General features: G+C 45.8%; 1 protein-coding gene and 1 long non-coding RNA gene across 2 annotated transcripts; one reads left to right on the top strand and one right to left on the bottom strand.

Moving 5' to 3' along the window:
• The first annotated feature begins 7,364 nt into the window (after nucleotides 1-7,364).
• On the top strand, nucleotides 7,365-10,114 carry LOC116082083. Its single transcript, XR_004115163.1, has 3 exons — nucleotides 7,365-7,453; nucleotides 8,399-8,499; nucleotides 9,986-10,114. It is a non-coding gene; the product is annotated as an uncharacterized LOC116082083 (long non-coding RNA).
• Nucleotides 10,115-14,005: 3,891 nt separating this feature from the next.
• Foxq1 (forkhead box Q1) lies at nucleotides 14,006-16,827 on the bottom strand. Its single transcript, XM_031359297.1, has one exon. It carries the CDS (start codon nucleotides 16,061-16,063, stop codon nucleotides 14,861-14,863), a length of 1,203 nt encoding a protein of 400 aa, XP_031215157.1. The 5' UTR covers nucleotides 16,064-16,827; the 3' UTR covers nucleotides 14,006-14,860.
• Nucleotides 16,828-24,116: the final 7,289 nt, after the last annotated feature.

Genomic DNA, 24,116 nt, shown 5'->3' with positions numbered 1-24,116 from the left:
GGAGGGAGTGAGGGAGGGAGAGGGAGGGAGGGTCTAGTCTTAGGACTAATTGAGGCAGTTTCTGTTTTGACAGTATGAACCTAAGGGCACAATCTCTGTACTGAAGAAAAAAGAAGTAGCTAGAATCTGCTTATCTGGGTTCATGGAGCTTCCTGAAGACAGAAATAAGGCAAATAAAGGTTTTTAAAAGTAGGTATACTTCAATTTCTTCAATGCATTCTCACTACAGACAAAAATTCCTATGGGAGGCTCAAGACATCTCATACACAGCCTAAAGTTTCTGGTGTCCCTCCCACAGTTCCTAAAGACATGGAATATTTTCCCTGAAAGACAAAATGAGTTAATTGCACAATCAGTAACATTAGAGGTTCATGTTTCTTGGCATGCTTGATATGATATGCATGTTGGCAGAGACCTACTCGGCTTTGATTTGCAGCATAAATAATATAATCCTGTAGATCAAATTCCAGGTAATTTAGTTAAAAGGTACTGAAGGACTGTTTCCTTCAAGTGTCTACCTCATGGTAAATTGTGTAATTTGTATAATTTTAAGTTGATTTGATGAGGATTGATTTCATCATTAAGGGTGTAGTATTACTAATTCTAATACTGATTGCCACTTGTTGAGTAGGCTTTCTGTGCTGTGTACTGTTGTGTGTGTGTGTGTGCATGAGTGCAAGCACACATATATCCATTACATATAAAATTTGTGTGTGTATCTTAATGTAATTCTTGTGCCTCTTGCAAGCCCCCCAGCTTTGGTTCAACCTTATACTCTCTACCTATAAGAAAAAGAAGATCAGATAGATCAAGAATCTTATGTGACATTGAACAACCCTCAACTCTAGCTCAGGACTGTCTCATCTCATGTTCTGTTGCTATCCATTCACCCTATCTCCTCACCCAAAGCTCTCCAGATGAGAAGCACCAGGACCACTCCCCCTTTGGAATGTTTGTTGCTGTTTTTGAGAGAGGGTCTTTCTGTGTACCTCCAGCTAATCTAGAACTTTGTTCAGTGGATCTGGCTGGTATTGTACTCACTGAGAGCCACCTACCCTACCCACCCCGAGTTCTGGGATTAAAGACACACATCACTACCTCGTGCTGGAGCTTTAATTTTATGTCAGCTTAAGAAAATGAGCATCAGTCTCTTTTTCTTGCTTCTTCTACATAAGGTAGGTTATCTATTTACCTGTTGTCATAGAAACCATAGCTCTAAGGATTCCACAAGCCTCATTCCTGCCCCTAATTGCTATTCTAGCTTTTCTAAGGTGGCCCATGGAGAGCCCTGGGAAGGTGAGAGGTCTTTCCTTGCTTGGCAACCTGAAGCTGAAACTGAAGCTGAGGGACCAGAGAGCCAGGAGAGTCAAGAAAGGGGTCTACCCAGGCTCTCAGACCTCCTAATTACCACTCTAGGCTAATGCTGACTACACCTGTCCTCTTCCTAGGAGGCCTTATTTCTTGACTGAGATGTCCTCCCTTACCTAGATGTGCCTCTCTCAAGAGTCTGCATGATGTGCTCTCCTGCCTCACTTCATTGACTTAAAAGCAGTTTTAGATTAATATATCGAGGAGAGGGTTTCATCCCGATATCGTCCATAATGCCTTGTTCTCATTTCCCCCTCTGCCCTTCATTGTGGACCTCTGCTGGTCTCCTGCTCATTCCTCCCCCCCCCCGTCCCCTCAGCTTCTTACCACATGTGTCCAGTTCCTTTCCTAACCCCACCGTTCCTGAAAACCCTTGTCCCAGCTTTTCCTCAGTCCTTTTGAGTTGGCATTCTTGAGAGGACTCTGCCCTCTCCCTGATCCCATCCCTAGCCCGCCTGTCTCTCAGCCGCTCTTCATCTCTTTACCCTCCTGCCCCACTTCTCTGTGGGTCTTGCTACAGATCAAAGTCATTGATGAAGGACAGGGACCTGGTTAGAAGCCATTGGCTAAGACTCTGGGTCTCTGATCATGGAGTTTCTTTGTGGTTTTGTAGTGTTCTCTCTTGCTTCTCTCCCCTCAAGAGTTATTCATTTGTTCATTAATAAATGCTATGGATGGAACCCATGGCTTCACTTTCATCCTTAAACTCTTACATGCTTGGCTGTCCTGCTCTTGCCTGTGCTCAGGAGCACTGTATTGATAGTTTCAGCAAACGTGTGAGTCCCTATCTCCTACATGCATATATGCATATTTGCTCAAAGCCCCATTCGCACTGAACACAGGCGATTACTGATTCAATTAATGACACCCAGAGGAATTTCATACTTTCTTCAAAATGCTTTATTTTTCCTGTTTTAAAAATGTAATTGAGAGTCAAAATTATTATGATTTCATATGGCTGTCCTTTATTAATACATGACATAATGGTGCTGAAAAACTGCCCATGCATGTGTACATGCACATGTACACACACACACACACACACACACACACACATAGTCAGCTATTTTGTGCTTTGACTATGCGAATGGCTCCCTCTGTCCACCAGTGTCCTCTTCATAACCTCCACGTCCCGTCATCTCCCGTCCTGGCGATGCACCTCCATCACTTGTTGAAACCTGCCTCCTCTTCATCCCCGTGCTGCCGTGTTGATTCAGATCATCCTGACTCACCTAGCTCATGTGACAGCCTCTCCTGGTTGCTTCTGGTTCTGTCCTCTTCACTCTGTATTTCACAGAGCAGGCAGTGTTATTCTTGTGGGGGTCAAGGTCAGTCTCCAGTTACAAGCACTTTGGTGGCTGCATTATCTTCAGAATACATACCAAGGTCCTTCAAAATGCAGCTTGTCTTCCTCCCTTGCCTCCTTTCCCATGACAGAACACAGGTTCTACAGCTTCTGAACGTGGCCAGTCTGCAGTCCCCTGACTGCAGTCCCCTGACTTTTGGCTCCGTGCCACCATCCACACGATTCCTTCCACCTGAAATGTTTTTTTCCACTCCCAGCTCAGCTTAGTCATGGTTCTGGTGTCAGCAGAAATACACCAGCTTTGAGAATGCCCAGAGCCATGAGCGTGATGTGCCTCTCAGCTGCACACCTTGTATCTACTCTCAGCTCCATGATGCCACTGTATTGTGCTTGCCTGTTTACAGCAAGAGGCTCAGGGAAGGGGCTGGGTTGTACTCTTGCCTTGAGTTCTGTGCTGTGTGCCTGGTACGTGGTACCATAAAGGTTGAAAACTTAGTAAGGGCCAGAGAAGAACTTTATGTTAGTTCCGGTCTTCCTATATTAATAATTCAATTAAACATCTTTATTTTATCACAAGTGCATGACAAGCCCCCATGCTATACGTACAAAAGGAAGATGTGGCATCCATTATTAAAATGTACATGGAACTCTAACAACTGAACAACAAGAAAGCAAATAACCTGGTCTACAAAATGGGCAAAGCATTGGAATAGCTGTTTCCCAACAGAATACATACAAACGAACAATAGGTACATGATGAAATGTTCACTAATGAACAGACAAATGCAAATTAAAGATACAGTGTGACAGTATGCCATGCTTGTTAGAGTGGCTGCTATCAAAAGGACTGACTACCTGGACGGCCCTGAAAACATACCTATGAGCAACACATTATACAGACTTGCAGGGTATATTAATGAAAAAAAAAAAGAGACCATAAATTTGAAAAAGAATAAAGAGGAGTATACAGGAGAGTTTGGAGAGAGAAAAGGGAAGGGGAAATTGTAATTATAATTTCAAAAATAAAAGATTAATTTAGAAATATCTAAAGACTCGTGTTAGCAATGATATGGAGAAGAGGGGAATCCGTCTACACGGTTGGCAGGAGCATAAATTAGCGCAGCTGTTAAGGAACTGGGACAAAGACTCCCACATAAATTTAAAATAGAATTGGGTTTTGAACTAATAAACACCAAAGATCATGAAAAGAGCATGCTGAAGAAATGTCAACACTCATGTGTTCGTAGTAGTCTGGTTGTGGAATGAACGAAAGTGCCTGTCATTGGATGGGAGGGTGAAGAGTATATGGCAATTGTGTATAAACACAAGCAATCCCATAATGTCTTTGGAAGAAGAGAAATCCTATGATTTTGACAGCATGGATGGACCTAGAATTTTTATTCCTTTCTCCAGCAAAGCTTGATGAACGAGAGCCGTCTTAGAATGGCTTTGCTAGGCAGTGGAGGGCAAGTCTGGCACTTGAATGACTACATTATGACTTGGAGGGCAAGCCTGGCACTGAAGGACGGATGCTTCATGTTCTCACTTTTGTATGGAGCCTGAAAAAGATAAACTCAGAGAAACAGGATAAGGAATGATGACTGCCAAGGCCTTGCTGGAAATATGACTGGGAGTTGTTGATCAGAAGTACAAAGTTACAGTTAAATGGCAGTTCTGGCCATCTACTGTACAGTACAGTGACTAAAGTAATATATGGCGCATTTAAATTTGTGCCAGGCATGATGGTCCACACCTTTAATCCCAGCATTCAGAAGACTGAGGTAGGGAAATTGTGAGTTTAAGGGTAGTCTGAGCTCAACAGTGACAGAAAAATGATAGAAAATTAAACAGAAGAAAATTTCTTGGAGAGTGGCTCTTTAATGCTCTCATAACAAGAAACAAGATGTGAAGTGAATGTGTACATTAATTAGCTTGATTTAATCATCTTATAATACATATGTTATATCAAGTCATCACCTGTACACTGTAATGTTTGTAATAACAAACAGACCTTTGTTCTGAGCCCCGTGCTACACCAATTCCCAAACAACCAGGTCTTCCCTCTGTAATTCCACATTTAATAGAACTGCTTTATTTATTGTGGCATTAAAAGTCTGTCTCACAAAGGAAACTATCAGTCTAGATCTTTGTCTTCCGGAATGATTTCAGGACTAAACCAACTGCTGGAATGTAGAGTCTTTTGGACAGCCAGGAACCTTCGTGCCTCCTTCAGTCCTGGCCTCCCAAGCTGTTCCTCATAGCTGACCATACTCAGTGCTCACTGTGTGCTAGACTCAGCTTTATCCACTTTGCTTATAGCAACCTCACCTTTACAAGAACACTTTCGGTCTATTAGCAGGTCTAATAGGCATAGAGAGGTGACATAAATTAATGTAAGGTTCCAACAATTATTGCAAGGCAGGGCTTGGATTCAGATTGCAGCGGATGTATTTCAGAGACATCTATCTCCAGATAATAGCAAAGGGTGATACTAGACCTATAACTTAGGACCTGAGGTGCCAGAGGTAGCGTGGCAACCCCATCTCGTCTTAGTGGTAAGCTTGTGTAGGCACCTACCAGCTCTCAAGGTAACTGTAGCTGCAATGTGATCTATCCAGGGTGTTACACATCCAGAAACAGTGCATTCAGGATCTAGCTGTCAAATATTCGGAAATGAGCATCCATTCTTGGTGTCTTGACACTGGCACCTTTGCACCCTGAGTATTGACAGGTACTACAAATCAGAGATCGTGGTCCAAATCAGTGTGCCTGGTGGGGATGCTCAGTCTTCACTGAGAGGGGATTGTTTGTGCAGAAGACTGAAGGTCTGTTGCTTGCTGTCCATTGCCGTGTCTGCTTTGGGTTATTCTTGGAGGCACCGAGAGAAGCCACCATGCTTAGTGCACGACAGCTCAGACATGTCAAGGAATCAGGTCTTCTTATCTTCTTAGCCATTATCCTCTCATTCCCCACTTACTAATGGGGTGGTTGTTCAACAAACATCTCACACCATCTTGAATGCCCTTGTGGCCTTCAGCTCTGGAAGTACAGATTCTTGGTGACATCTGACTTGGCAAACTGCTCTGGACCTGCCTCCTTCCGCTTTAGGCTTGCTTGCTTCCCTTTTGTTTTTTAGGTTAACCAATACCCTGCTTCTTTTCTGAGTGTTTGCTTCTGAAGGCACCCCAACTGAAAGAGGACTGGGTAGGCATATCTCTCTGCCAAGGAGTCCTTGGGTGCAACCCAGGATGCAGTCTGGCTCCCTATCCCTTCTCTATTCCTGGCCAGGAAACTGGCTGACTCAGCTCTTTCTGGGGCCTTCCCCAGGTCATAGATCCTAAGCTGGGAGGCTTGGATATGTGGCTTTGTTTGTAGCACCTGCCAGTTGCCAGCCCACCACACTCCTGCCCCCACTCCTAGATAACTACTTGCTTGTCTGCCAACTAGCTGGCTGGGGATCTTTTTCTCCATGGAAGATGTAGGCTACTACATCTAAAATAATCCCTCAGGAAGGGAAGGGAAGGGATGATATACTAATTTTTCTTGTTTTTTGGTTTTTTGTTTGTTTTCCTTTCTTTTTAATGAGATATTTTCTTTATTTACATTTCAAATGTTATCCCCTTTCCTGGTTTCCTCTCTGAAAACCCCGTATCCCATTCCCCCTCCCCCTGCTCACCAACCCACCCACTTCTGCTTCCCTGTCCTGGCATTCCTCTACACTGGGGCATAGAGCCTTCACAGAACCAAGGGTCTCTCCTTCCATTGATGATTGACAAGGCCATCCTCTGCTTCATATGCAGCTGGAGCCATGGGTCTCTCCGTGTGTACTCTTTGGTTGGTGGTTTAGTCCCTGGGAGCTCTGGGGGTACCGGTTGGTTCATATTGTTGTTCCATCTATGGGGTTGTAAACCCCTTCAGCTCCTTCAGTCCTCTCTCTAACTCCTCCATTGGGGATCTTGTGTTCAGTCCAATTGTTGTCTGAGAGCATCCACCTCTGCATTTGTCAGGCACTGGCAGAGCCTTTCAGGAGACAGCTATATCAGGCTTCTGTCAGCCAGTACTTGTTGGCAGAGATGACATACTCTTATTGTTAATCTTTACTGGCCAAGGGGGTAAGGGTCTTCTGGTCCCTAGGAAAGTAAGTTGGTGATACTGGAGGGAGGTGCAGATTTCTCTAGCAAAATGTCAGCAGTCTTTCACATTGGTGTGCTTCATGAGTCTGGCAGAACAGAGATTTGGTGGGCATATGTTTGAGTGCACCAATACTCCTTATCATACTGCTTTTCTTACAGCTAAATCCAGTGTCTGGCTACTGGGCATGCTAGGTGATAGTGTGGCTTCATCCTCCCACAGGGCAAAGAGAGTAAGGGGGCAGAGGTGGGGGGATTGAGGGGCCAGACAATGGCTGTCACAGGATCGAGGTTGGCGGAGCTTCCTGTTTGCAGTGGAGCTGATCCCAACCAACGCTGTGCTACCCTCATTGCTGTGGTGCCTGAATCTACGCTAGATTGCCTGCTCTACCACATCCTGTATTTGCTTTCTCTCTTGAGATTATCTGTCCAAGGAATTTGAAAGCAAATTGGTCCCAATTACACCCTTTAATATTAGTCACTGGGAATAATGGCCACCGGGAGGGAAAGCCCATTGTGATGTATCTGTGGCAGATTGTGACATATCTATCCTCTCCATTCTCTTTATGTTGAATTCCTAGAAGGATCATGGATCATGCCATTCATATCCAGCACCTCTGCCAGTGAGGGATGTAAGACAAAGCTTAAGGTTGTCAACATGACGATTATCTTTGAAAACTGTGTTATGTATGAGATAGTATGCTTGATAAGATAGTATGTATGAGATGGTATGTGGAGGTAGTATGTTTGGTACACAAGATAATGATTCCTCCTAGGCTAGACCATTGGTCCTCCTAGGCTTTGCCATTATCAAAGGGCTAAGAGGGGAAGTCACTGCAGTGGCTACCCATATCACTTACTCTCATATAACCCATTTAGTAGAATCGCTATTCATCTAAACTTGTATAGCCAACTGGTTCCAGTGGGAGGGGGTATGGCTTGGATTGGTGAGGCCAACAGTACAGTGTATGAAAGGACTTTGGTAGAGTTTTTGTCTCTCTTTCATGACTCACAGTGCAAGTAACCTGCCATGAGCCCTGCTGGGGGCTGGCGCCTCTTGAATCAACATGACTAAAGATACAGTGGTTTTCATTTCCTGTGACTCATTGAGCAAGATAGGGTTCTGGGGCCCCAATCTGTGAGCTCAGGTACTTCAGCATTGCTCAGGGACACAGCATAGTAGGAAAACCAGAGCCGCCACACCCCACTTTCCACAAGTCATACTGGAGTTACGTTTTGAAAAACACCAGCCCATTTTTTTTTTCTTTTAGGGGACTGGTAAGACAAACATTGTCAGGTTTGTCTTACCAATGTGAACTCTTAAGTCTCAGTGTGCTTCTGAAGCTGATGCTGATGCCAGGCCCAGGAAAGGAACAGGAACAAGGTCCTCCACACATCCTCCATCAGTACAAGATCCTCCATCCATGCATTCCAAGGCTCGTGGGTTTGCTTCAGCCAAAACCTCGAATGAGCCACATCCTTGTGCATTTGACTGTGATGAAGTCTTTTATTGCATTTATAAATGTTCCCCTGGGGCTAGTACTCAAAAGGGTTCATCTAATGAATAAGACAACCAATAATTATTCTGTTTCAGATTGCTAGCTGTGTGTAACTTCTCTGAGGGGTCAAAAGAGTTATGTTTGCTCAACATTGCTCCAGCATTCTGACACTTGTGATTTCAGCCCTGGAGTGCAGGTGAGGTCAGGACACAGTGAGCTGCATACACAGGCCCTTTTTCATGGAGGAGGACTGCTTTCTGAAAGTGGGGATGGCTAAGCATGCTTGATCATATGTGGGTGTCTTGGAGCCCAGTTACTTTAAGCTCAGGTTGTTTTTTTTTTTAAATGAATTTTTTCTTTAAGGGTTCTGGGCTTTGGGCTGTATCCTAGGAATGGGAAAGATCCTGGAAACCACTTATTTTTAAATGCTCTTCAGAAACAGTGCTTCTTCTTATTTGACCTGTCCTCTCTGTTCCTGTCCATCTTTTCTCAGCCCTCATACCACTGAAGAGCATGTGGCCCATATGTGCTTGTGGCCCATATTCCCTTATCGAAGAGTACTAGGCACTAGTGACACTCAAGGCACTAGCTTTCTCCAAGTCAGGACAACCTATGAAGAGCTGTGTCTAAGTTCAGGAGCACAGGAGAGTTTGCCTTTCCTCCAGGTAGACCCCCTAAAAAGTTGTAGTTAACTGAATTCCACAGAAGAATGGTTATCTCCTTTACTTTAGCTCTTAGTAACTAAGAAACTTAACTATTACCATTCCCATATGAACAAATCTTCAAGTCGGAGTGATTGAGGTGTAATTTGCACCCCCACTCCCAGGTATGTGACTTCAGTTTCAGCAGTGTATATAGTAACAGAACATGGAGGTCAGTTCCACCACCCCAGAGGTTCCTTGTCCTACCCCCTTGTAATCATCAATCTAATTTGGCCGTTTTAAGGGTGTCAAGGTCATAAAGGGCACAAATGTCACCCTTCAAAGCCTTGGAGATGCCTCTGAATCTGTGAGCACCCTGAATGACACTCCCAGGTCATTCAACAGTGTGCTGTTGAATTTCCACTCCTGCTTTATACTTCTCCTAGCTTCTGGGACCTGCCGTCCTCCAGCTGGGGCACTGAAATGTCCGAGGAGACCATTGGGATAAGGATGGTTTTAAGAAGATAAAAGCCTCCTGAAGCATTCTGGTTGCTTGGCAGTGTGCCAGTAATGTCAGAGGATCGGATTTAGACCCAGGAGCAAGAGCAGCCTTGATAAAGGACAAAGTATTTTCTGCTACATGGGAGAAAGACTTTAAGGCCACCCATGTTTGATGTATTGTCACTTCTTGGTATCCTAGGGACATGGGGTAATGTCCAGCTTTGGAAACAACTGTCCATTAACCATTCCAGAAAGGGAAAAAGCAGGATTCCAGGACTAGATGAGACCAGAGGGAATCTGGGTTCCCCCAGAAAAATAGCACCCTCCCCACAGAGCATTTCTCTCTGTAAGGACAATTGTGTAACCCTCTTTAATCATTTATTCCTGGGTCTAAGAAATTAGCTTGGAATATATTTTCCTAGGTTTAAATATGAGGTATTATTTGGACTGGCTTTAGGGTTCTTCTCTAGTTTCAGGATTTATCGTCCTTAAGGTTTCTCACACTTAATGATTCATTTTTTTCTGGTTCCATCTATACAGACATATGGGCATATGTATTTCCATGTCTTCAGGCTCCCGAGTGCCCACTGTAATCTTAAATTGTATCATCTCTGTAGTCCTGAGGACTGCCTCTCAAATAAACAAATGAAGGACTGACTTGATCTCTCAGCTTAGTGTCCGAGTCCTAAATACCTTGTTTCTGATGAAGTCTCTTGAAAATGGCACAATGTCTCTTAGCTTCTGCCTCTTGCCTCCTCAAAGAAGCATACCAGCGTTTCATGCCCATCTCTCCAAACTGACACTTCAGTGAGAAGCCAAGATCACCAAGATCACAGTGGGAGGAAATATTATTGAAAATGCACATTGTGACAAGTCAGAGCGACAAGCTGGAAGTGCTCTTTCTATGTTCGTGGTCTCTGGTAGATTTTGCAATGTCTGGGAGAACTCTATCCATGTTTTACAATGCTGCCATGCTTTGAAACATGCACTTGATACCAAGTTGACTGAGGGTAGAAAGAAAGAAATGCTTGCTGTCATCTTTGACACTGTGGGGGAGTGTTCACGCTATGACTCTCCCAGCTGATGCTCTACTGGATGATTACTTCCCTAGGGTAACTTTTCTTAGCATTTTGTTTGAATTCTTTTTGAGTGGGCTTTGCCTGGCACACACACACACACACACACACGCGCGCGCGCGCGCGCGAGAGAGAGAGAGAGAGAGAGAGAGAGAGAGAGAGAGAGAGAGAGAGAGAGAGAGAGAGAGAGAGAGAGACTCGAGCATTAACAGACAGATTACAAAATCTTCCCACCTTTCCCTAATGGTGAGAAACTGGCTATCAGAAGCAACCAGCACATGAATCCGTATATTAGTTGGATCATAGACTAGATGTGATCAAAAGGCTCGGTTACAGCATGTTCTTAAAGCGGAACTCCCTGAGCAGCAGAGCAGCCTAGGAAAGGCTGGGAAGTGTGGTTCATGTGGATGTTTATGTTTAGATGTAAGGTTCCCAAAGCCAAGGTTGATGCAGTTCTTTTTCCAGTCTGTGCAGGACTTGGCCAGTGATAGGAAGGACATTTGCTTCTGGTCACTCGCCCATTTTAATAATGCTGAAAAGATATGGGCTGAGAAAGGCACACTCGCCAGTGCTTCGTGACCCTGGAATCTTTGCCAAGTTGAAAGAGATCCTGGAATCTGGGGCAAGTTACTGCTTTATGGTTTTGATCACGATCTTCTTGGAAGATACTTATTAGGGCCATTTGTTGACAACATTAAGAATTAACAAATTATGTTGTTAAAGCATAACAAAAGTTTAATGGTCTCATTAGGGGACTATAAAGTCTGTAACTTAAGAGAGAAATATTGTGGTGTTGGAAAGCATGACAGAAGGACTCTTCAGAGTCTAATTTCTAGAACTGAGGCAAAGCTCAGCTATTGTGGTCAAAAGAATTACAATAAGATGGTAACCGAGAGAAGCAAAATCCTTTTACATTTGGTGACAGTAAGCGACCCTCCCCCATAATGTGAATGTAAATATATTGAGTTAGCTTTTTAAAGCTAAAAATTGAACATAAAGGAGAGACAGTTTACTTTCTTTCTTTCTTTTTAAATTTAGAACAGAGGGCTTTTGTTTGTTTGCATGTTTGTTTGATAGCTGGGTATGGGGAAACAATTAGGAGGGGCTTCTGGGTCACAGGCAGGTCCTTGAAGGCACTCTTTTCCCAGAAGAATTCTGCTCCTTGCAGTCTGCAGGAGTGTACCTATGGGACTCGGTAGAAGGGAGTGGAAATCAGTGCTGGCTCTAGCATGCATAATGGGGTGAAGTGCTGCTCTAACGAGCCAGCAGCCAATTTGTACAAACAAAACAAAACAAAACAAAACAAAACAAAATAAAATAGCATGACAGTTTTGGGGAAAAGCAGAGAGTAAATTTTTGGTAATGAGAGAAACCACTTGCCAGTTGGGAAATCTGATCATCTTTGTCATAAAAGTGAGCTGAGACAATTTCATGTAGTTCAGCTAAATCCAGGCCAAAGTCTGTCTGGGTCTGAAATCTCTGCATAATTGTGGAAAGAATTCTGACTTGTGAGTTGCAGTCTCTGGGTTCTAGAGCTAGATCTGTCACTCAGAGTGGGACACTTAAAGACAGCCCTCAGGCCACTGTTTTCTTGTTTATATAGTAAGTGTTCTTTCTTAGATCCAAAGACGTGAGTTTATCTTAGTCTGTGGATTTGTTTTGTATGTTGAGTGTGAATATACATTCCCAGAGACAGAAAAATGTAACTTGTGAAACTTCAAAGTGGGTGAGAGTGGACACAGTAGGTTTTACTTCTGGGTGCTCACAGGTCAGCAAGGCTAACCCTGGGAAGCTTTGTTGAGCTGCTAGGAGAATCTTTATTTCCTGGTGGGGAGCTTGGCTTTTGTGTATGTTGTAGAGTATTGGGGGTGGGGGTGTCAAGAGTCTGAGTCAGTTCTAGAAGGAGCCAGAGGCTGTTTATTCAGAAGCAGAGGCCGCGGATTTCCCCTGCCCACCTCAGTCAACCAGCAGAGGCTCCGGAATGGATGCTCTTGGTTTACCATTAGTCAACAGGTCTGAAGGCTTCAAAGCTGCTGAGCTCAGACTTGGTCCTACCAACTTCAGCACAGAAGGCCTGTCTCTGCATTTCGAAGCCATGTGGCCTGAAATAAAAGTGTTTTTGCACCGCCCCCCACCCCCTCCAGTGAAGTTGTCTCCCTGGAAGCCTAGCACCCAGAAAAAACACATTGCAAGATACAGGATATAGAATTGTCAATGAAAAGCCCAGCTGAGACCAGACACTCCCAGTCCAGGACTCTCAACAATTCCTTTGAAAGTCCTTCAGTCCCTAGGGACAAAGGCTTAGGAGGGAGCGTCGTGTTGACTCTTAGTTTATTAGGAGGGGTGTTTTCCTTTTGAGGGGAGGAGAAACAGCTGGGATTTTAAAACCCCACCTTTCCCTTTTAAATTGGTTTTGTATTCTTTGATATAAACAGTGATTTTAGTGAACAGCTAAAGACATACCCTCTGAAGAAAAAAGAGTAAGTACCGATGGAGACACCCACGTCAGCTTCCATGACACAGGCAGTGCCCTGCACAGATAACGTGCCTAACTGGAGAGAAGTCAGGTAGAAAGCAGAGGTGGCTGTGCAAGCTACACACACTTGCTCTCAGACATGGAGAACTTGCTAGGAGCATGCAGTTGAACACAATCTCCACGAGGGGAACCTGCCCTCCCGTTTCCTGCTTGGTTTGCTTCAGCTTTGTCTACCTTTTGTAACAATTCAACCCATTAGTATCACTCTTACGAATACTGAAACCCCAATGCGTGAAGGTTTTCTTACATCCAGGTCCCAGAAGCAGCATCCTCCAACAGGCTCACTGCTTTCTTCTCCTTGAAATGTTAAGATCGCAGGTCACCTTTCTGTCCGTCAGGGAGGCCCAGATACTCTGAATATCTCACTGCTTCAGACTTTTCCAATGTACAAACTGTTAGGGACCTGTTGCTTTTGAATTTACCAAGGAATCAGTGTCCTATTTACAAATAATATCTCAGTTGATGGCAGGAATGACCACACAAAGTGTTCACACCCAAGCAACTATTTTAGTTCAAGAGAAGGTAGCTTCGTTTTGATAAAAACACCACCATTCAAGTTGCCCTGAAAATTGCCTGAAGGCATTTTTGCTGTGTCAAATAAGTTTTATGCCAAGATCAAGTTTCCAGCTTCAATCAACTGACTTGAAAATGTCCACCTGACCAAAAGCTGTTTGCATGGCTCACCTGGCCTGCTAAAGGTTCTTAGGAGGACAGAGATAAGCAGATGTATGTGCTGTGCTCACTCCCAAATGTCTTTGAGTCTAGGGACCCCTATTAATGGAAGGCCCATCCTAGACATTGTAAAGCAATATCTGAAAATAAAACCACAAATATTTTGATCTCAGCATGAAGGGCTTTGTTTTTTTTTTTTTGAGGCCCAACTCTGAACCCATTTGGGGGTGGGGGAGCTACTGGTAAAAATATCAATCCCAATCTACTACCACAAAGTGTTTTGTAGATCAATTTTGAGTTTTATTTAAAAAAAAAAAAACAAGCAGTATGCCTGGGCTTCATAAAATTTATACACGAGTATATACACAGACACAAATAATATTAAAATAAAAATCACACTTGGTTTCACGTGGTGGTGTCCCTGGCACCCCACAAACATAATGTTAACTTTTCCTTTAAAGAAATTGCTTGGCCCAAGAAGACCACAGTTAAGTAACCACTAATAAAGCTGTAGCCGTTGCCTGCAACATTTCAATTCAGGTTTCAAAAATATATAAATAATTTAATTACAAAAACCCAACAACATTCCCCCCCCCCACTTTTTTTGGCACAGTGAAGCATTGGTTGATAGCAGAGAAAACGACCGGAAGATTGATAGATCTCTCACACTCAGTCACTCCTGTGAAAGACACACATTTACACCCAGCGGGGTCTCAAAACCCCAAACAGTAGTCATCATTTATCCCATGGAGTGGTTCCCTGATGTATTTTTTTTTAACTTTTTTGTGGGTGGGTGGGGAGATAAATCAATGGAAGGTGCAACGCAAATAGTAGGAGGGAGAGGAAAGCCTCTATGCGGGAGAGTACAGGCCTGGCCAAGAAATAGAAAAGAACGGCTTTGATCCTCTGTAACAAAAGACAAAGGAAACTATTCTGGACTAAGTTAAGACACTTGGGTCAAAATGCTTAACTTTAAGGCACATTTGATGGAGAGCTGAAAAAACAAAAAAACAAAAAAACTCTACCCCTCTGGAAAGTGGAAAGTGCACAGCCCTGGAGCCTGTATTCCAACCTCAACAAAAGGCGCCCCCAACTCCACCCTAGCCCCTCTGGCTGAGCTCAGTGCTCCTGTCAAGCTAGCAGCGTCTCCACTGGGTAGGACAGGTGCGGCCCGGGACCGCAGGCCGCCGCCGCCGCCTGCAGGGCCGTGGGCAGCCGTAGGGGGCAGTACAGGTGCGCCGCGCCGGCGGTCTCCGGACCTCGGAATGGCTTGGCTGGGGCCGGAGTGGAGAGGGGCGCCAGCAACAGGGGCGCCGCGGGCTGTACCTCGGCCCCGCGCGACGCCAGCAGCGTGGGCTCGCCCGCGCCGTAGGCACAAAGCGGCAGCAAGGCGCCTCCGGGCGCCGCGGGAAGGAGCGCGGGATAGGCGCGCAGCGGCGGGCAGGGAGCGGCGCCCCAGGGTAGCTGCACCCCTAGAGCCGGGTCACCGTCGCGGCGGCTGCGAAAAGGCTTGCTGAGGATGCTGTCGATGGCGAAGGAGCTGGAGAACTTGCTCGCGGGGCTGGAGCGCTCCTCCTGGCGAGCGGGCGAGCGCGCGATCGGGGAGGAGCGGGCAGCGGGCGCGGGCTGCGGGGTCCCGGCAGGTCCCGGTGGGGTTTCCTCCGGCCTCAGCCCGGACGCGGAGACCGTCGTCGTCCGGTGGCTGAGGCGCTTGCGGCGGCGGCGGAAGACCCCGTCGGCGAAGGTGTATTCGCTGTTGGGGTTGAGCATCCAGTAGTTGTCCTTGCCCCAGGGCCGCGAGGGGTCGCGCAGCACCTTGACGAAACAGTCGTTGAGCGAGAGGTTGTGGCGCACCGAGTTGCGCCAGCCCGTGTAGGTGCCCCGGAAAAAGGGGAACTTGCCCATGAGGTACTCGTTGATCTCGGCCAGCGTCAGGCGTCCGCCCGCGGAGTCGCGGATGGCCATGGCGATGAGCGCGATGTAGGAGTATGGGGGCTTGGGCCGCCGCGTGTACGGCTTGCTGCGCGCGCCCTCGCCGCCCGCGCACGGCCCTGCCGCGGAGGCCTGCGTTCTGCTGCCAGCGGTTGCCTCGGGACCGTCTTGGGCGCTCGGCACGCCGCTCGAATTCCTCTCGCCGCCGCCGCCACCACTTTCCAGATCCCGGGCTCCGCTGCCCGCCGCCGGGCTGTTGGCCGCACAGTCCCCGTCAGAGCCTAAGGAGTCGTCGCCAGCCGCGGACAGTGGAGATGGCACGTCGCTGCTGCCGGCCCCTTCCAGGTCACTGCCCATCTTGTCCCCGTGGGCTGCGCGTGGGGCGAACACCTCCAATTTCATGCCGGCGCTGGTGCTTCTAGTCCGGTACTGTTACCCCTTTCCTGCGAGGTCGTAGGAAGCGAGCGGCGCCCGGAGTGGCGATCCCGTTGGCCCGCGGAGGGTGTCTTCTCCCGGGAGGGACCGCTCCTGTGTCTTTCCGAGAGAGACGCTTTTCCGTAAGGTCCTCCTCCGCTGGAATAGTTTTGTTTTTGTTTTTGTTTTTGGAGGGGTTTTGAGTGTTGGGTGAACTGAGGAGTGGAGTAATAGAAATTGGTGCAGTGCTGCCCTTACTCCGAGGTTTAGAGACTTTGGGCGGAAGACAAGCGAGGAATGAGGGGCCACCCTGAGAAGCAGGGGCCAGGACACGCCAGCCTTAGGATTTCGTGCTGGGAGGAAAGAGCCGGCGCATCTGCTATCCGTCCAGGCGACCAAAAGTGTTCCCTCGCTGGATGTCTAGGTCTCGGGCACCGAGCTGACGTCTGCTGGAGCACCCGCTACTTTGGAGGATAAGACGGCTTCAGCCTCGAGAGCCCATGGAAAGGAGTCTTCGAGGCCGCCGCACCCGCAGCCGCCTTGCCACCCCCGGCTTCCCGGGCAGCATGTCCGCGCTGACCGGCCGCAGCAGAATCTCGCCTCCACCTTCGGTCCGGCCCAATATAACCCTGCGGCGGCTCCACAGGGGCGGGGCCTAGGCGCCCACGGCCAGGGGGTGGGGGGAACTAGGTGGCCGAGGTGGCCGCAGCTCCCCGCACGGCGAGCATCAGGCCGAGGCCACGCGGCTGCGCGGCCACAGAGCCTCCCCGAGCGCAGGTTGTTTGTTTTGGGTCTGGCCGGCCCCGCCCTTTCGCTCTCGCCAATAGGGAGCGAGCGCACGGCTTGGGTGTGCGCGCGTGTGTGCGCGCCTGTGCGGCTGCCCCGCCCGCCCCGCTGCCCAGGTAAGGAGCTTCTGGCTTCCCGCGGCCAGCGAGTGGGTTTCTGCGCCTCCCCTCCTTCACCGTCGACTCACGGAGACGATTGCTCTACTCTGTGTGGTAGAGCTGACACTTTAGGATGCTCCAGAGAGACACTTCAAAGGGCTGGGTCGAGGGCCTGGGATTTACACAGGTCTGGCCGCCCTCCTGAGCTGCGCGCGGCGCGCTGCGTGCAACGGGCGTCTTGTTTTTTTGGCAGCAAGAGCCAGGATTCTTAGGAAAGGAAATCCCTGGTAATGATCGAATCACTGAACTGCAGAAACCCCGTGGAACAGCCTTTGCACTGACCTCTTTCCCGTGTCCTTTCTCTTATTTCCTTTCCATGGCCAACTTTCCCCCTTGTAACAAATAAAAACCCTGAGCTTGAAATTTTACGACTCTTTTTGGTTGATCATGCCTCTTGTTCCTGAACCAGCCTCCGACTTTCACTTTTATTTTGTCATACCTGGCTGGAGGCTCTGGGGGAAGGAGGCAACGCCCCATACTTTTGCGGGGAGACCGCTTTGCGAGAGGGGGTGTCCGGCTCTGCCTGCACTTGAGTCTCTTCCGAAGTCTTGTAACGTGGGCAAAGCTCACAGTCGTGCAGTGCCCGGGTCTAGCAATCAACAAGAATCACAAAAGGATGTATGTTCCTTGGGACCTGAGGCAAGGGCAAGGGCAAGGCGTGTTTATCGCCATTTGTCGGCAACTGTGCTCTAGAACTTGTCTTGGCTTTAGTGGCACGGGTGTCAAACAGGAAAGGAGGCCCCTTCTGCTACTCCTCTGACTCTCCGGACCGGCGCCAACTCGGTGTCAATTCTCCAAGGAAAGGGGCCTTGCACCAGGAAGAGTGCACTTCTGACCCTATGCCTACCACGCCAGCTTCCTCCTTCTTCCTGCTTTTGTTGCAAATAGCGTTGAGGCTGCAACTATGTGGGAGCGCATCTTTGAAGTTTATTTTATTACTTTCCACCATTTGTGTGGAAAACATACACAAGCTTCTCTTATCTCAAGTCATGAAGCCATAAAGGCGTTCAGAAGGCAGTGGGCACCATGACAGCCAGGGAGAAATCTGATGTTTTGTGTTATGGCACTGCCTAACTGTTTATCACGTGGTGTGCTCCTTTAGCTCTAGCCCACCAATGGATGGTTCCCAGGTCCTGGTAAGGGAAGTGAGTTGGGATGAGAAATTAGCCCAGCGCAAGGAGGCAAAGCATTGATTTGGCCAGGGATAAAAGACATTGTTAATGAAGGTTGTCCTTATTTCAACTCTGAGGGTAGGCAGAGCAGGACAGGAGGACGCTTGCCTGTTTTATGGAGGGTTGAGACCCAGGTAATGTGGAGATTCCAGGCCTGGGAGCACCAATGGCTGCCAGGTAGAGGAGCCCACCTCATCGCCAGTCCTGCACTCCATCAATCTCCCCTTTCACTAGCTTCAGCAGATACTCTCCTTACCTTGTTCTTGGTTAGGCCCATTCCGCATCCCTATTTAGCTGACTGTTGAGTTTGGAGCTTGTGAAAATTTGGGGAGATGGGGGAGGGGAAAAGGAACCTGGGAACTAGGATCAAGATGGAGTCTTGTCTTCATTTCATGGCTGTATCTCCTATTCTTGCCCCATCAATGCCATGTGCTGAGAAAAAGTTTGTCTTAAGTTAAAAGTCACAAATGAAGCTATTCTATACGGTTGCAGTTGATTTTAGCATTACTATTTCTAGCTGAGGTTTTGTCGGTGGAGAATCATTCACCTCCTGTGGATGTTAAAGGAAAACCACAAGAAGAAAGATGTCTGTTTTCTGCATTTCTATCCACACATCCTTGAGGCTGGGGTTTAAAAGTTTAAAAGAACAGACACCAACTCCTCGTCCCCAATCTCCAGTTTCTTCACAAGTTTCCAAAACATTGGTTTGTTTTTGTTTTTTGTTTTCTTTTTTGGAGATATCTCCTTTAGTTTTGTCTTTTGGGGATTCTGATATTGATGGATTGATAAGTGCCTGACCAAATAACCGAGGCTGAGAAAGACCTATTAGCTATGCCCTTGCCCTTTCATTTTCAGGGAGGTGAGTAGCTGAGCTGTGTAGAGGAAACATTCACATCTTTGTGACCTTGTTTCCTCCCTGAAGTGGTTTGTAGGAAGAGAGAATTGAGGCGCAATCTGTAGACACCAACAGGAACTCAGCTGCGGACACTGTTCTTTTCTTAGTAGGGTAGTGTTTTCCCACCCCGTTCCTAAACATTAATCTAGAAAGGAAAGAAACTAATCTGCAAAACACCTCAGGCTGACTTAGCAGACTAGAATAGACTCCCATTGGAAAGGCTGACCACTTGTTCTATGTATTAGACTAGTGAAAACAGACTTGCAATAAGAAGATCATAGAACCTTCCAAATGTTTTCTCTCTTCTCTGCCATTTTCAGGCATGCCTCCCTGCCTCTTGCATTCTACAAGACTCACCATCTAGAGTTGGGTTCACATAGCTTAGTAATTCTGGTTTCATCACCAAGAGGCTGGTTGTAATCCCTGGACGTGAAGCACATGTAGCCCAGTGTTATGGAAATGGCTGGGTTTCTTTCCTTATTAACCTTTGCAGGTAGTCTATTGGATCTGAGGGGAAAGGAAGCCCAAAACAGCCTCCTGGTGGAGACCTGGGGCTCAAATGTGTAGTGTAACGTGGTTAAGAAGGAGGAAGCTTTGGGCATAAAGAAAGGGATAATGCAGGGAGTCCCGGGGTAAAATGCAAGGCTCTGCTCTTGTGTCCAGTGCTTCTAGGGCTCAGAGAAGGCCTGGCTTGGGGACTAGGAGCAAGATAGCAGAAAAGGGACTCTGCAAAGGTAAACCCTATGGTTTTTGTTCCTTTGAATTTAGTGAAAACAGTCAAGAACAGGAGTACTGGGTTCTCTGTTCTAACCTACATCTTTCTAGTCTGGAGGGGTGGTCTATTTTGTAGTAGCCAAAGACTTTGAAAACATCAAGGAGATAGATGTGGGTGTGGCAATAGCAGATAAGACCCAGGTAGTTTTACACATCCTTGCCCCCACTTCTTTTCAAAAGAATTCTAATGGGACCAAGCTGATCTGTTTGTCTTGTCCGGTTTGATCAGTCTCCTTTTGGTCCTCAGGGTGGGGCCATGGTTGAATCAAAGAATCCTGGGATGTGACTAGGGTGACTGACCATATGCAAACTACAGTTTGTTCTTCATGGCTATGCACTACAGCAGGAAGCCTCCTGGGGACCCATCAAACAAGAAGGAGTACTGGTCTGCGTGAATCCTATTTCTAGGTGGGTATTGTTCAGAGCAGTTGGCAGAGAGCAGCCTTAACCACGGCAGAGAAGAGAGAAAACAGCTAAGGAAAATTGAGAAAAGATAAAAAATAGATTATCTAGGGCAGGACAGAGGTTAAAGACATTTGAAGAAGTGACCTGATTCTGTACCCTAGAGACAAAATCCTAATCACTGTAGCAGGATTTAGAAAGGCATTATCCAGGAATGAAAGAAAGCCCTGGGCTGCTTTATAACAATAGAGTGCTAGCTCTGACCCTGGGACACTGATCCATCCTTCAAACATCATTTATCTACCTACCTATCTGTCACCTAAGAAGAATCCATTTATATACATGTTATGAAGAATTTGAAACATATTCCAAAGTAGAGAGAGAGAGGGTGCCTAAAAGAACATAATCAAATACCAGGCATTTATCACCCAGATCGGCATTTATCAGTTTGTGACCACCTTGTTTTGTTTCTATCTTTTCCACCCCATTTTCTGTTTGTTTGTTTGTTTGGTTGGTTGGTTCATTGGTTTTTGGTTTGTTTGTTTGTTTTCCCCTTTCACAGTACTAGAGATTGACTCCAGAGCTTACACTTACACATGCTAGGCCAGCACACTGAGCTTTATCCCAAGTTATTTAAACAATTTTTTGAGACAGGGTCTTACTTTGTAACCATGCTAGCCTTAAATCCATATCCTCCTGCCTCAGCCTCTCTGAGTGCTGGGAGCATGGCATGTGCCCCTAACACTCAGCATTTCTGTTAGGTGCTTATGAAGCTAATTTGAACATTGTGTTGTTTCTGTTGTATCTACAGTTAGCCTCCATACCGTTGGGTCTCCACATTTGCAAATCCAGCTAGCCTTGGGCTGGGAGTACATCAGTGGATTACATCTGTTCTGAACTCATACAGCCTTTTCTTGTCACCTTTCCATAAACAGTATATATAAATAACAGCAGTGTATATATAGCATTGGCATTGTGTGAGATGTTATCTGTAATCTACTGGTGATTTTAAGTATATGGAGGATAAACACATGTTATATACAGTTACAATGCCGGTTCTGTAAGTGGCCTGAGCATGCTCAGGTATTGGTATGTGAGGGGTCCTGGAAATAATTTTCCCAACAGATACTGAAAGGTGACTGTAATTTAGTATCTTTGACATTAGACTTCATTAAAAATTCAAATAGTAAAATCTGTCTATTATTTAAGCATAAGCCTTATTAAAGATAGAAATGTGTGGCCAGCAAGATGGCTCACTGGTAAAAGTGCTTGTCATGAGATGCTGGTGACCTGACATCCATCCCTACAATCCATGGCAGATGGGAAGAACTAGCTGCAAAGTTGTCTTCTGATCTCCACCACTTACCATGGCAGATGCATGCACAACACACACACACACTCACACACACAAACACATGCACACACACACATACGTATATGTGCACATACATATAGACATCTGTAAATGCATTATCATGTGCTTGGAGGCTTTTAATACATTTGCTACAAATCCATTTCAACCTTCACGGGTACTAATGACAAGATACTGTAGGGTCACTTTACATTTATTGCCTCAAACCTGATATTTTCTAATAGTTAAGGACCTTTTGCATTTGTTCATTCATAATGAATGAATATGAGTAAATACACATACATATATGGTATATAAGTGTGTGCAGCTATATGTATGTGTGTACATGCATATATGGAAGCCAGATGTCATCCTTGGGTGTAGTCCTTTAACTGCCATCTACCGTGTTTGTTTGTTTGTTTTTAAAGCCGGACCCCTCATCTGGCTCAGAACTCACTAATAAGGGTCAGGTGGCTGGCAAATGAGCATCGTGTTTGTGGGTCAAACACTTTACTGACTGAGCTACTGTCAGCCTCTACCAGAAATAGTCTTTAGGTTAAAATATGGGCTCCACACATGCTCACTAATGCTGAGATAGTTGTTTCTAGGTTTTATGGTGAACAGTGTTTGGAAGGAAGTCTTAGAGGAAGAAAAACCCCATACATTTTATTTGTGGAGGTTTGAATAAGAATAGCTCCCATAGGCTCATATATTCTAATGCTGAGTCACCAGGGGGTGTGGAACTATTTGAAGGGTTACAAGCATTAGGAGGTGTGGCCTTGTTGGAGGAAGTGTGTCACCTGATAAGGGGGTAGACTTTGAGGTTTCAAAAGTTCATGCCAGGCCTCTCTCTCTCTCTCTCTCTCTCTCTCTCTCTCTCTCTCTCTCTCTCTCTCTCTCTCTCTCCAGGTCAGGGCGTAGCTCTCAGCTACTGTCCCAGCACCGTGTCTGCCTGCGTGCTATCATGCTTCCCATCATGATAATGGACTGAACCTTAGAAACTTTAAGCAAGCCCCCAATTAAATGCTGTCCTTTATAAGAGTTGCCTTGGTCATGGCGTCTCTTCACAGCAGTAGAATAGTGACTAGGACAGTACTTGTAACTCAACTCAAGTATACGTTTACAGGGTCAATCTCTTATTGATTTTATCTGTCCTTTTTTTTTCCATATTAACTGTCACCTCAGTATAAAACTACCTGTTTGCTTTATCGCTCTTATGTACAAAAATCTCAATTCTGAGTAGAATACCATTCTTAATTATTTGAAAATGTCATAGAATTGATTTTACTTATCTAAATTATCTGTTATTATTTTAGGAAATCATCCCAATTAAATCAGCAGCAGTGTGATAACTGAAAGCAGTTTGAGTTTCCAGGGCCAAGACTCTTCCTTTTTCCCTGTGCTTTGGCCTGTAGGGCTTAGATCCTGTTGGCCACATGGTCAGATTGCCAAATCTGAAGTTATTTGAGATAATTGGTCTCCAGTGACTAAGCTGCCAGCTTGATATTCAGTTAACCTTGGCTGCTGTTTGGCCTTTTTAAATTTTTTTTTCATCTTTTCCCAGTTTGTTTCATAATTAAGCAACCACTGACCTGGATTTACAGTCAAAGCTGTGATATGAGGCATATTCAGGAACACTAGTTCTCATCCTCATCAGTACAACAAAGAACTGTTTTTAGTCTTCCGGGGCTATCACAGAAAATACCACAGCCCGAGTAGCTTAAAAAACAGTTATTTTCTCTCAGTTCTGAAAGCTGCAAGTTCAAGATCAAGTTGTGAGCAGGGTTGGTTCTCCTGAGGCCTTTGCCCCTTGTCTTGAAGATAGTGTCTTGCTCCTGGGTCTCCCTTTGTGTGTCTGTGTCCTCATCTCCTGTTTATAAGTGTGTCAATCACACTGTGTCAGAGTCTATGCTCACTCCACAGACCTACCCTCCTATTTGGTTTTGAGACAGGGTCTTTCTGTGTAGCCCTAGAAGGCAAGGCTGTCCTCAAACTCAGAGATCCACCTGCCCCTACCTCCAAGTGCTGGCTTTAAAGGTGCATGCCACCATACCTGTTCTAACAATCTCACTTTAACATAAACATGTCTCTCGTGTCCTTATCTAAGATGGTCGAATTCTCAGGTCCTGGGGTTAGGTCACATCAGTATATAAATGTGAGTAAATGTGAAGATGGCAGAATTTATCCTATAACATAACACATTTAAAATATCCTGGCAATACAGCATATTAATACTTCCCTCCCTGTGCATAGTGTCAAATATTTGTTATAGTTATAGCTCTCTGTGCTTCTCTTTACAAAATATCCTGGCAATTGTGCCATAGCAGTCTAAAAAGATAGTTCTATTTGGAAAGTAATGTTTTGACTGTCAGTTGGCTTAGAATTTTCTGACTATCTATTGGCTTTTCTTTTTTCTTTTCTTTTTTCCTTTTTCTCTTCCTTTCTTTCTTTCTTTCTTTCTTTTTTTTTTTTTTTTTTTTTTTTTTTTTTTTTTTTTTTTTTT

The sequence above is a fragment of the Mastomys coucha genome, unplaced genomic scaffold, assembly GCF_008632895.1.
Source record: "Mastomys coucha isolate ucsf_1 unplaced genomic scaffold, UCSF_Mcou_1 pScaffold7, whole genome shotgun sequence".
NCBI classification, from domain to species: domain Eukaryota; kingdom Metazoa; phylum Chordata; class Mammalia; order Rodentia; family Muridae; genus Mastomys; species Mastomys coucha.
Note: the sequence above shows the minus strand (reverse complement) of the source record. Positions and strands in the feature narration are given on the sequence as shown.